At 40.0% G+C, this 13,112-nt stretch overlaps 1 protein-coding gene across 4 annotated transcripts in view; it reads left to right on the top strand.

The window, feature by feature from the left end:
* The window catches only part of Adcy8 (adenylate cyclase 8), a 208,830-nt gene that overhangs the window by 163,922 nt on the left and 31,796 nt on the right, over nt 1-13,112 (top strand). For all 4 annotated transcript variants that reach the window (XM_021216372.1, XM_021216371.1, XM_021216370.1 and 1 more), the window contains one exon: nt 6,898-7,070. In XM_021216372.1, the coding sequence (XP_021072031.1) occupies nt 6,898-7,070 (173 nt within the window). The remainder of the gene's footprint in view (nt 1-6,897; nt 7,071-13,112) is intronic.

Here is a 13,112-nt window from a genome sequence, read left to right as displayed (position 1 = left end):
CTGTGAGCATCCACTTCTGTGTTTGCCAGGCACTGGCATAGCCTCACAAGAGGCCGCTATATCAGGGTCCCTTCAGCAGATTCTTTCTGGCATGTGCAATAGTATCTGGGTTTGGTGGCTGATGATGGGATGGATCCCCGGATGGGGTAGTCTCTGGATAGTACATCTTTTCATCTTAGCTCTAAATTTTGTCTCTGTACTTATATCCTGTCATGGGTATTTTGTTCCTTATTCTAAGGAGGAATGAAGTATCCACATGATGGTCTTCCTTCTTGGTTTTCTTCTGTCTGCCATTTTCAATTCCTTCTTGTGGCTCTCAGGAGGCTCAGTAGGAAAACCTTCTTTCAGAATCAAACCTGTATACTTTGGTTTCTTTCTACACCCCCTCCCCAAAGACCACTGTTTGTACGAGGGACTGGCTGAGGCTTGCTATGGTATAAAGGGTCCAAGAGAGCAGGTTCTCTAGCAAAGGTTTGGCTCTCTGTGTCCTGCATCTGGGAGTCACTTTTCCGAGTTCATCTGGTCTTCAAGCCTCTCTATCCTGCCCCATAACACACACTGTGGGCATCATCTTAGTACCTACACACCACTCTTTGTACCTCAATTTCTTCAGTTAGGGCATGTTACAAACACCTTGATATTTATACAGTTTTTTTAAGGGTAGAAGACAAATACTGTAATGTTACTCTAAAATTACCCAGAGACCAGCTTCAAAATAGAACCTTCTGTCTATTTAACAACTTTTAAGAAAAAGAAGGCCCCCTTCTGATGAATCACAGGGCAAGATTTCCATTTCTACTTGGGACAAATAAAAATAAGCAAACGTAACACGTGAAATAGTTTTCAAGATACTGATGACAAAGCAATGAAGACAGTAAGTCCCAAAGGTAGGAAGCAAATGGAATGAGTCCAGGCATAGTGTGAGCTTTGTTCAGACCATACCTCAGGGAGATGAACCCAGATGAAACACAGTGATTTCTTGCCTTGAGAATAGACAGATAAGAGTCAGGAGAGAGCAAGATGGCTTAGAGGTTGTACACATATCACCGTAGAGGAAAGGATTGCACAGAGAGACTCAGAGAGTTTCAGAGTATCCAATCAACATCGAAATGAGGGATGTGGAAATAACCACCAGAATTCATCCATATCTGCAACGTACATGGGCTGAAATAGAATGTGTCACCTTACTGACTAAAACACATCACAGTCTACTAGACACTTAGCAGTGCAGGGGCTACAGCTTCAGTTGATTTAAATGTCTATTCCTAGATTATAATCTGCTCTGATCATTTCTTTAAAAAGTTGTAAATGTAAATTCTAAAAATGAAGCTATGTGATTTCCTGTGATTCAATTATATTTAAGAATGAATCTTGAGAGGACTCATAACAATTTGAAAAACCTCCAGGATTTGAGAAAATAAAGTCACTGAAACTAGACTCTAGTCAATGATAACCAGACATTTAAAGGAACTGTGATTGATAATGAAGAGAGGAATCAGTGATGGAAAATCAAGACAGAACCAACTGTATATATAAAATTATCAAACAGACAATAAAATAATTATTATAATTTTATTGCATATGTTTAAATAATCTGAAAGATATATGTTAAGTAAAAACTGAATACTTAAAGGTAAATGCTATGAAATGTAAGATTAAAAAAAAAACCACACTAGAAGAAAGTTAGTGAGATTAGACATTGTAGACAAAACCAAAAGAGCAAAATTGGTGAAATAGCAATACAAGTATTGAAAATAAATTACTAAATAAAACAGGCCTTAAGACCAACACTAAAACCATGTCTCGGAAAAAAAAAAAATTTAAACAATGTAATGCCTGCATAATTTGAGTCCTCTCTCACAAAAAGAAACAAACTAAAGAGCTAACCAGAACTTTTTTCCAAGTTTGATGAAAACTATAAATCAAAAGTTCCCTAAAGAAATACCAGACACAAGAAACAGTAAAACACACACACACACACACACACACACACACACACACACACACACACTACTTCTCTCTTAAGATAACTTGGCCTAGAAACCAGCTTAGAATATGAGACGGGAATTGCACGAGCACCAGTGGCGACCCCTAGACTATGCCATCTTCATTGCTTGAACAGTCGTGAAACCCAGGCTGAGGTTCAGCCAGAGCAACTCCATGTTTTTCTGCACTTTACATGTTGCTTGCAGTGTGATCTGGCGTTGCTAGAGATCAGGTTGTGTATATGAGTCAATCAGTATTAGAATTATTCCCTTGAATTATAGTGACGTTTGAAAACTGTCTTCTTGATTTCTTTCCTTCCTACAGTGTGAGTTGAGGATGACATGGGTTTGGGCAGAACCGAAATGGGCACAGAGAGGTGAACCTGTCTGAGTTGGGTGTGTAGATACTCAATTCCTCCTCCAGTTGTGATGGTGTAAAGTTATTCTGACTCCTCTTAGAAAAGAAAAGTATTGCGTGTTGGCCAAGGTAATTTATGGTATGCTATGATAGTGTCATAACATGAATATTGTGCCATTCACGCTGGAGCACAGCAGAGCCTTAATTAAAAGTCGTGCATTAACAAATGCATGCTTTGGCCTGAATGGATTTTGTTTCATGCTGACAAAGCCCTTTATAATTTGGCAAGTCATGTGAATTCAAGATTTTCAGACTTACAGGAGTTTGTTTTATTCATTATTCCCCAGGTCAGTGGGTTGTCTGAGAGAAGAAAGCCTTGAGTATCCAGTAGAGAACTTCTCCATGGACGACCCCTATTCCTTAGAACTGATGAAAGAGTAATCTAAGCTTGAGTCGTGTTAACTATTAAATAACACAGAATATAACAGGCCATTTTAGAGTGCTTTAAATGGAATATGTGACCAAGTGTATGATTATACTCATTTAGTCTGTGCTCCGGCAGTTTACCCCCGAGACAATATACATTCCACCCCTGTTAAACTTGTCCTATTGTATCTTGAGTTCATTTAACATCAGGACCTCACACTGCCAACTTCTGTGACTGTACATCTAGCCACATCTCATTCTTCGTCCTGAGTTACCTTCCTTTTCCTCACATGCCAGTGTGAGGTGTACTGCAACATCCAAAAATTGTAAAAGTCTTATTATTGAATCTCTTCTTTTATTTCTGCATAGATAGTCTCATTCCTTTATGCTAAGACAACTGTGTATTTTTCCCAAGACAAATACTTTGTAGTATGTATAGTTATACAATTTACATATTAACAAATATTTTAATAGAATGACTTGATAGACTTTCAAACGGATTTTAAACCACTATTTTCTAAGTTTGATGCTACAAATGTATTCAGTGAGTGGTGGTGCCTAAACCTATGGGCAGCAAAATTGAAAAGGAACCCCAATTTTCACAATCACTTCCACAAAAGAATGAAATACATTTGATTATTTTGGAATAAAATAAAATAATAACACTATTCCAATACACAGAAAATTAAGTACACCAGCACTACAGGGGAAAAACTATGATGGTATTGAAACTAGAGAAATGTTATGTTTATAACCTCTTTCACAACTCATGTCATTAAAATATCCAGAAGAAACAGGGAACTTCACTGCTCCATATACACTGGAATTTAGGCTATTTTGTCTTCCTATTTGCTGTCTATCCCTTAAGACCTCAAAAAAACTCACCTCTTCTGCCCGTCATTAGACATGCATTCTCTCCATGATATATGCTCGCTCTTGCCTCTATACACCTATCAGGGTCAGTCATGTTGCTACCAAAACACATTTCTGTTTGCATTTTCATGTTTGCTTCATATTTACTTTTACTATGATTTCCTTTATGCCCAGACATTTCTTATTACATTTCTTGAAATTCCAATGCCTACCTATCACCTGTCCTAATTACAATGGGCATTCAATAAATGTCCACAGCGTTTTTGTTTAACTATTTTGTGCCCTAATTTTTTTCTCCAATGATACAATCATTTCCACATTTTTTTTTACATTCCAGAAGCTATTCCCCACCCCCAGTCTACCCTCTGACTGTTCCATATTCCATACCTCTTCCCCACCCTACTGTCTCCATGAGGATGTCTCCACCCTCCATCCTCCCACCCCACCTGACCTCTAAACTCCCTGGGGCCTTCCAGTCTCTTGAGGGTTAGGTACATCATCCCTGATTGAACTCAGACCCATCAGTCCTCTGCTGTATATGTGCTGGGGGCCTCATATCAGCTGATGTATTCTGCCTGGTTGGTGGTTCAGTGTTTTGAGAGATCTCAGGGGCAGGGGGTCTAGATTAATTGAGGCTGCTGGTCCTTCTACAGGGTCACACTTCTCCTCCGCTTCTTTTCCACCTTTCCTTAATTCAACCACAGGGGTCAGCAGCTTCTGTTCATTGGTTGGATGCAAAAATCTGCATCTGACTCTTTCAGCTGCTTGTTGGGTCTTCTGGAGTGTGGTCATGCTAGGTCCCTTTTTGTGAGCCTCAGTAACAATGTCAAACCCTGGACCTCCCCTTGAGCTGGATCCCACTTGGGCCTGTCTCTGGACCTTCTTTTCCTCAGGGTCCTCTCCATTTCCATCCCTGCAATTCTTTCAGACAGAAACAATTATGGGTCAGAGTTTTAACTGTAGGATGGCAACCTCCTCCCTCATTTGATGCCCTGTCTTCCTGCTGGAGGTGGGATCTTTAAGTTTCCTCTCCCTACTGTCTGGCATTTCATCTAAGGTCCCTCCATTTGAGTCCTGAGATTTTCTCACTCCCAAGGTCTCTTGTATAATTCATGACTTATAATTTAAATCAACACAGCCAGGCATAATCCTGTGCTGTGCTGAAGGGAACAATGAAGACCCCTTGGATCTACTTTTCTTCCCCATAGCCTGTGTTAAAAATGGAGCATCCTGGAAGTTTCTCTGGATAGAAAAGAAAAATGCAAAGAATGATCTCCTTTTCATCTGGTCTCTTTACACATGGCTTTGCACAAGGACATCAGAGTGACCTATATAGAAATCTTGCCCATGAAAAGACCTTAGCAGGCAGCTGAAGGTAGCGTATCCTCCCATTAGTACAAGGATCAGTAATTGGGTTTATTAGTAAAAATAGACAAGGTAAAGGAAGCACCATGCAAAGGCCTGAAGGAAGAGATAGTGCCTGACTCTCTTCTGATCCTGCCCCATGTGCCAACATACAGAGGGTTGTCCTCAATGAGAAATCATCTAGGACACTATGTTCATTTATGTATGCATATTTGTGGAAAGGTTTCATAAATGAATTAGTGTCACTTGGGAAATTCATACCACTTCTTCAGTAAATATTTTTAGAAACTCTTAGCTATCTTCCTACCCATATAAAAACTTCCTTGCCATGTAATAAAAGAGAGATGAAAATGTGCACATGAAAGCTGTAGTATTATCCAACCCCACATTCCCGCTGGAATCACACTCATGCAAACTGACCATATCTAAATGACAGAGACACCTCTTTCTAGCTTCAAGATCACAAACCGTTTATTTGGCACTATGGCCAGTGGCTTCTTAACCTATCCATTGAGAGCTGTGAGTCCTATCCTGGACACTTTTGCTGAATGCTTCAAGAAAAAATATGTATAGATTTTGAGGTCAAAATGGGGCTTTGATGATATGAATTTTACTAATCACAATCTGAACCCAACACCCCGAATATGCCAGGAGAGTTCTGTTAAGAATGTAAGCAAGGTGTTTCCTACAGAATGCTGAAAGCTGTCTGTGTAGACAATGGGAGACAGTTCTTAGCTGATTCCAAGTTTGCAATTTGAGAAGTAATACCCAGCACAGAGTGGGAGATGTCTCTGTGAGGTACAATGTAGGTTGAGGGGGTGCTTCTCAGAGGAAAGGACACCTCACATGTGAGGAGGTACAAAGCTTACTCACCTGCATGAGATTTGAGCATCCGGCCACTGAGGTGTGAGATATGGGTCTAGAGAGTGAAAGCAAAAGCTACTGTATGGTAGCCTGTGGGCTCTGCTGTATGGGAATTTGAGAGTTTAGAGAGCAAAGAAGGGATTTCTGGTGAAGAACATGGTCAGATGGGTGTTCCAGAAATTCTAGGTAGAGAAAGAGTGTAAGTGTGTGTTTAGGGATGCTGAAGCCCAGAAGCAGGCTTAGATGGAAGAAAATGGAGGGTAGATGACAGGATTGTTCAGTGAACAAAGGCACTTGCAGCCAAACCTGATGGTCTGGGTTCAAATCCCCTAACTCACTTGATGGAAGGAAAGCCCTAACTCCAACAAGTGATCATCTGACGTCCGTGTGTGCATTGTAGCACGCATGTACACACACATAAATAAATAATAAATAAATGTGGGAGGGGTATTTAAAAGAAAACTCTTCCCAAGCTGCTTCTGAGAATGAAAGCAAGGAGAGTAGATAGAGAAAGCTGGGGGCAGGGGGGTGGTAGTGGTGATCTGTAAAGGGTGTAAAGTAGAACCTTAAAACTGAAGACGGTTGACTGTGGGACATGGGAAAGAAGGAGGCATCAAAGACAAGACTGAGGAGCTGGAGAAAGGGCTCAATGGGTAAGAACCCGAGCTGCTTATCCAGAGGACTGGGGTTCTAATCCCAACACCCATGTGCAGCTCACAGCTGTCTGTAAATCCCATAGTACAGAATCTGACGCCATCTTCAGGCTTCCGTTGGCACATTATGTAGTATGCATCCATGCAGACAGAACAGATAAAATATAATGATAAAAATGTATTCTTACAAAGATGAGGCTGGAGGGGAATCATGTGAATGATGGAGCTACTCAGAGAGGCAAGGAGCAGAGACTCCGGGCAGGAGGAGGGAGGGCTGAGTTGGAATTCCTGGAGATGACGAGTGGACAGCAGAGCCAGGAGAGGGACCTCAGAGCTTCCTGCGAGTCTGACCACCTTTGTTCTCTGTTGGCAGTACTTCGTCTTCACTGGGGTGTTGGCCATGGTGACCTGTGCAGTATTTCTGCGGCTTAACTCTGTCCTGAAGCTGGCTGTGCTGCTCATTATGATTGCCATCTATGCCCTGCTGACAGAGACCATCTACGCAGGTCTCTTTCTGAGTTATGACAACCTGAACCACAGTGGAGAGTAAGTACCCACCACAGTGCTAAGGTGCCCTGCTGTCACTGGGCAAGTGACAGCATTATGGAAACTGAGGGATTGGCTTTTTATGAACATATTTCAGCTCAAACACTGTCCAGCTTACACATCTAGGGGGAAAATCTCTAATTTTCAACGTATATGAACTATAGGCTAATCGTAATAATTATTTAAAACTTAGACTAAGTTGGATGCGGTAGCTTAGATTTCCTCCACACCTAATAATTAATTTCCTTAACCTTAGCAGTCCTGAGGCCCGTGGGATTTAGTTTTAATATAACTAAGGCAATATTGGTTAAAAAAAAAAAAAAAAAAGCAGTCACTGTGGTTTGAGCAATGTTGATCCTTCATTATTATCTCTAAACTTTAGAATAATACAAGAAGAAGTGATGTATAAAATTCCTTAGAGCATGGAGCCTGAGAGCAAGCTTCAATGCTGAAACAGTTCCAGGACAATGAGAGTGAGGAGGGAGGCGATACCAGGGAAGAGGGTGATGGTTGATGACTCGGACAGCATAAGCTGTCAAGAGATTCAGCCCATGCCTTGGAAGGTCCACTCACTTCTACCAGAAGTGTCAGCAGAGATGGAGAAAAGTACCTCAGAGTGGAGTAAGGCGGAAGAATGTGTCTCCTGGCTCCTTCATCCTTCTTCCCCGCTTTGACCACACTTCAATCTCTGGATCTATTTCTAAGGGTATCACTTGACCTACTCAACAGCCAGTGAATCAAACCAGACCTTGTCCAGAAGACAAGAAGTGGGAAGAACCAGACATCAAATACCGGGCTGACTGGGATTGAGGGTAGGAAGCATATGTGTCTAGCTAGAATAAATGTCTAATATTCTGAGAGGGTAAAGGCCAAGAAAAATCCAATAAATCCCCCCAAGTATCAGGTCTGCATGTTCATGAGTCAGCCCTGGAAGTGATAGCAATGAACAATAGCTATTAGTCATGGTTATTTCCGTATCAAAGAATATCAAACAGTGTTCAGATTACCTGTCACTAATCTCAGCTTTCTCCCCAAAACAATCAACTGTTCTGCTGAGTGAAGGGATTTTTGTTGGTGTTATTTTCTTTCCATTTTCATGCCTGTGTGTTCACATGTGTATGAGGGCACATGTGTGTCACACATGATGTGAAGGCCTAAGGTTGGTGTAAGGAATAGTCTTCAATAATTCTTTTACCTTATTCGCTGAAGCAGAGTCCATCAATAAAACTCACTGACACGGCTGCTTTCACCATCCAGCTTACTTATGGGGACCGCTTTCTCCACCTTCTGAGGCTGGAATGACAGCCGGGCTGCCGTGCACCCCAGTGATTACATGAGCTCTGAGGCTCTGAACTCCAGTCATCATGTGTGTATGTCAAATGCTTTAACCACTGAGCAGTCTCCTCAGTCCATAACACTGAATGTATCCATTCCAGTTCTTTAGCATCTGCATCTATGAAATCCAATGCTGTTTGTATCCTTGTGTTGGCATTGTCATACAATGTTGCCTTTGTAAGATCCACATCAGTTGATATCTATGGATTTAGTCCATTCTGCCTGAAATCTGTACATACTCCATAATGTCAATATATCAGAATATAAGTGAACATTTTGCCTATTAATAGAAAGTCAGGCTTTTCCTCATTTTGTGTGCATGTGGCTCCTAGAGTTTTGTGGGGAAACACACTTGCTAGACTGTAGGTTAGCTATATTCACTATTTGAAAACAATATCATATTGCTAAATGGCTCTCCAACATGATTCTAACAATTTTCCTCTTAAGAGGTAATTGCCCTGTTGCTCTCTTGCCTTTGCTGCTGTTAGACCTTTGAAATTTTTCTGCATTTGTGGATGTTCATTTTTGGTGTGTGTTGCACACACGTGTGTGTATAAACATGTTTATGTGTATATAGTTCAGGTAAATACATACCTAGCCTGGAACTCTGCTTTATATCACTTTTTAAATTTACAGTTCTCTAGTTATAAGTAAGTCTGTGCATAGTTTCCTTATCCATAGGCCATTTGACTTAAATAGCCAGGTCATACATACTCTTTGCCAAGTTTCTATGAAACTAGTCACATTTTTCTTGCTGAATTTCCAAGAGTTTGCATCATCTTTAATTGACAAGCAAATTATACCTGCTCATGTTGCACAACATAATTTTTAATAGATGAATGTATTCTAGAATAGCCGAATAGAGCTAATTAACACACATAGCCTAATACTTATATTTGTAGTGAGGGCACTTAAAAATTGACTTAGCACTTTTCCAATATACTAAACTATAGACAGAATATACAATACACTGTCTCTTATTCCATGATGTACAATAGACCTTGATTTTCTCTCTGGCCTATCAGAATGTTTTTATCATTTGACCAAAAGTTTTCAATAACCATTCCCAGCGCTGATAAATGCCACTCTACCATCCACTTCTGTAAAGTTCAACAACTTCAGATCATCTAACTGAGAACATCTAGTTTTCTATGCCTGCCTTAATTCATGCAACCGATTCATCTATATTACCACAAATGACAATTTCCCTTCTTTTTAAAGGCCAAATAGCAATCCTGTAAACATGTGTACCTTTTTTATCTGTTAATATTTTGAAACATACATAGTTCATTATATGATTATTCACAAGATGTAACAATTACTTTTTTCTTTTCCAGACAGTGTGTGCTATGCATGGATACCCTGTGTTCTGTGTGTTTTGCCTACTTGATCCTCAGCACTAATGGAACCAGCAATGGCTTAAAGCTTTAACCTATACTACCTTTATTAGAAAGCTACTTCCCATCTACAAACCTCAATCAGCCCACCAGTAAAGTACAATATGAAATTTTTGTTTGCATTGCTCAGCAGGGGACTGTCATCACAACATGTAATGGGCAGGGCTGAGTGGCCTCTTGGTCAAGGTTTCTTCCATCATTTGCACCTGGCCAGCTTCTTCCTGGATCCTCCAAAAAGGTGATGAGAAGAAGTCTGGGACCTCTTCCTTCTATTATAAGCACATTGGGCTTATCTGGTCAAAACCCCCAGTGTTATAACTTCATTTGTCCTTAGCAATCTCTCTTTATACCCTATCTCCACATACAGTTATACTGAAGATTGTGGCTTTAACCAATGAAGGGAAGACAGTTTGTTCCATAGCATTGCCCCAGGGTTGCTGTAACTCTCAAATGTGCTTATCACAAAGAAAGGTCATTCTTCGTCTCACCTCCTTCTAAGGAGAGAGGTTTGTTGTTTTATTATTATCGTTATGATTAAAAGTGCTTTGAGGAAAAGTTAGTAACTTCTAAGTAAGAATTGTAAAAGCAAATATAATCCCAAATTCGAGTCTGAGAATCAAATCCTCCTCTCTAAAGGTCAGCCATTAATTAGTATTGTGTTTCCTCATTCTCTGCTACCAATAGAATTAACTTGGAAAGAAAGGAAAAGCACAGCTGGCCTCCGTCTCAGCTGAAGACACTGCATCCCACTGGCCATCCAAGGCCAATAAGACTTACCTAGTGCTTTAGTTAGAAAATATTTAGTTCATGCTCATTTGGGACATTTCTTCAGCTTGCTCCTGATTTCTCCCGAGAATGGCAGAGTGATTATAAAACATGGCAATCACAAAGAACCTTGGGTGGGGCATCCTGACCACTTCTCCATTGGCATGGTCCTAGTACCTGTGTCTATTTTCTCTCATCTGCTCATGACAACCTTCTGTCTCAGGAGATAATGCTGCACCCAAAATAGGAATGCCTTCCTCTTTAGTGTCATATCAGTCACAAGACACTAATATTCCTCAGCCCTCTTTCCCAGGAAGCACTATAGTGAATTGCTTAAGAATATTAGTTTTGGACTTAAACTACTTTTTCAGCTCACATCTCAGCTTTTTCACCCACCACATGTGTGAACTTGACCGAGTTCATTTAAAATGATTCCAGCTTCTTCAACCCTTTCTGTCCTCATCAGTGAAGTGAGAATAGCACTGGTTCCTTTTCTATAGGGATGTTTTTTTTCATATGATCAAACCTGGTAAGCACTGGCTCAATGTTGACACTTGTTATTAAGCTTGACTTCTCCCTTCCACGAATATAAGGATTCTAGGAAGGTCTTCGTTTTCCTTTCAGGACTTTGGTTCCTTAGCTGGTCTCCCAGCCCCTATTCATAATGAACCCATCCCAAACCCATCTTGTCAACGCCTATACTTACTTCAAATCCTTGAATGGTTCCTGTTACCTTTGAGAAGCTTAAAGTTCACTCATTTGCTGGAGATTTGTGAACTCTCCTTCCTCAGACCTGTATTAAATTCTTCAGTCTTACCTCCTGAGAATCTACAGGCTGTATCAGTATCAGTATCTCCTATTCCCCAAAGGACCTTCTACATATACATCATCCTGTGTTGGTATGTCCATTTTTGGAAGTCCAACCCACAGTTCTTAAGACACAACTCAGAGATAATCTCCTTCATGACAGCTTTATTATTCCTCACTTTCTACCCCATCACCACATTAACTACTTCACGTAGCAGTCATTAGTTTCCATGTCTTCCTCTTCCATTACAACATGAGTGTTAGAGGATAAGGCACGTCACTAGGATTCACATTCTCATCCTTTAATAGTATCTGACAATAGGTTTCCAATTAAGTATGAACTTTCAGGATAGCATTTGAAATGAAAATAAAGAAAATAATAATAAATAAATTTTTAAAAAGTATGTGCAGAATGAAATATGCAGTGGAAATGAAGGAATACTTAAAGAAGCATTAGCTCACTTGAAATCACATAATGGTATTACTTCACACTAGGTCTATACTCACCTACAATGCCTGAAGTTGTGTGTCACTATTGTCCTTAAATTGTGTGCACCTCATCTTGTAAGCACAACTTTGTACTTACTTGCAGTACTTCACAGATAATGCCACTCTACTTGATCACAGGTTAGACCTTGTTTTGGATCATTCACTATCATTTTTTTCACATAGTCTTTATTTATATATACATTCTAACTGCTAATCACAAAATCTACTTATGTATCACTTATGAAGTCTTGTTGACATCTTGAAATAGAAGTAAAATACTTGAATCTGCCTAGGCATGATAATAAAGATCAGAAGGTATAGAATTAAGTCTGGCTCTTGTTTCTACTCAACAACAGCCAAATTTATACTTCGGAAAATCAGTACGCTCTGATCATCTTTTCCAGTTCTAGCAATAATTACCCACTCCACGTAGTAATGATGGTACTGGGATAGGGTCTCCCTCCAATGTCCATTTTGAGTCCTGGAGACAATAGTGATGGTGTCTATCCTATTGTCTCCTTCCAGAAGTACATCAAAGGCATTTATTTTACTCCTTGTAAAATAGGCACATAAAGGCATTAGGGATTTTAAAAATCTCCTAAAATTTACCATATACCTATTGTTGCAAAATAGATGCTTACAAACAGAGCAAGTCTCATCTCTGTTTTTCATTTCTAATTAATTTGTCCCCCTGTACAAATGAACACATGTGATGTCTCCTAACTGCCAATTCTCAATTTTGGCAGTTAAAGGCTAACTGTTAGTAAGGAGTTTTTTGAAGGGTTCCAGGCTACAAAGAAGCCATGGCTTACAAAAATCATTCTTGCACAGACTACATCACTAGTGATAATCACTGAAGACTTTTCAGACAAAAAAAAAATTAGAGTGCTCATAACTGAAAATAAGTTGGAATATATGAAATCAAGAAAAATGACACATGAGAAAGTATTTGGAAAGAACCAGGGAAAGTTGGAGCTGGCAAAACCTAGGTTCCATGTGTCACTGAAGCAGAACCACTCTGGCCTAAATTGTGCTCTATATGATGTCCGTTTGCAATTAGAATGCCCAGCGCTTTCATGCTCTGCTGTCAGCATCTTAAAAATCTTAGGAAGTTTAATAAAGATCTCCCTTCACCTTTATTTTACAACCAGACTAAGGACAGCAAAAAGGAAGCAAGGAAGGGAGGGAGAGAAAGAGAGTGGGAGGGAGGGAGAGAGAGAGAGAAAGAGAGCAGGAGGGAGGGAGGGAG

This window comes from Mus pahari, chromosome 17 (assembly GCF_900095145.1).
Source record: "Mus pahari chromosome 17, PAHARI_EIJ_v1.1, whole genome shotgun sequence".
Lineage (NCBI taxonomy): Eukaryota > Metazoa > Chordata > Mammalia > Rodentia > Muridae > Mus > Mus pahari.
The sequence above is the reverse complement of the archived record's forward strand: the minus strand, read 5'-3'. Positions and strand labels throughout refer to the sequence as shown.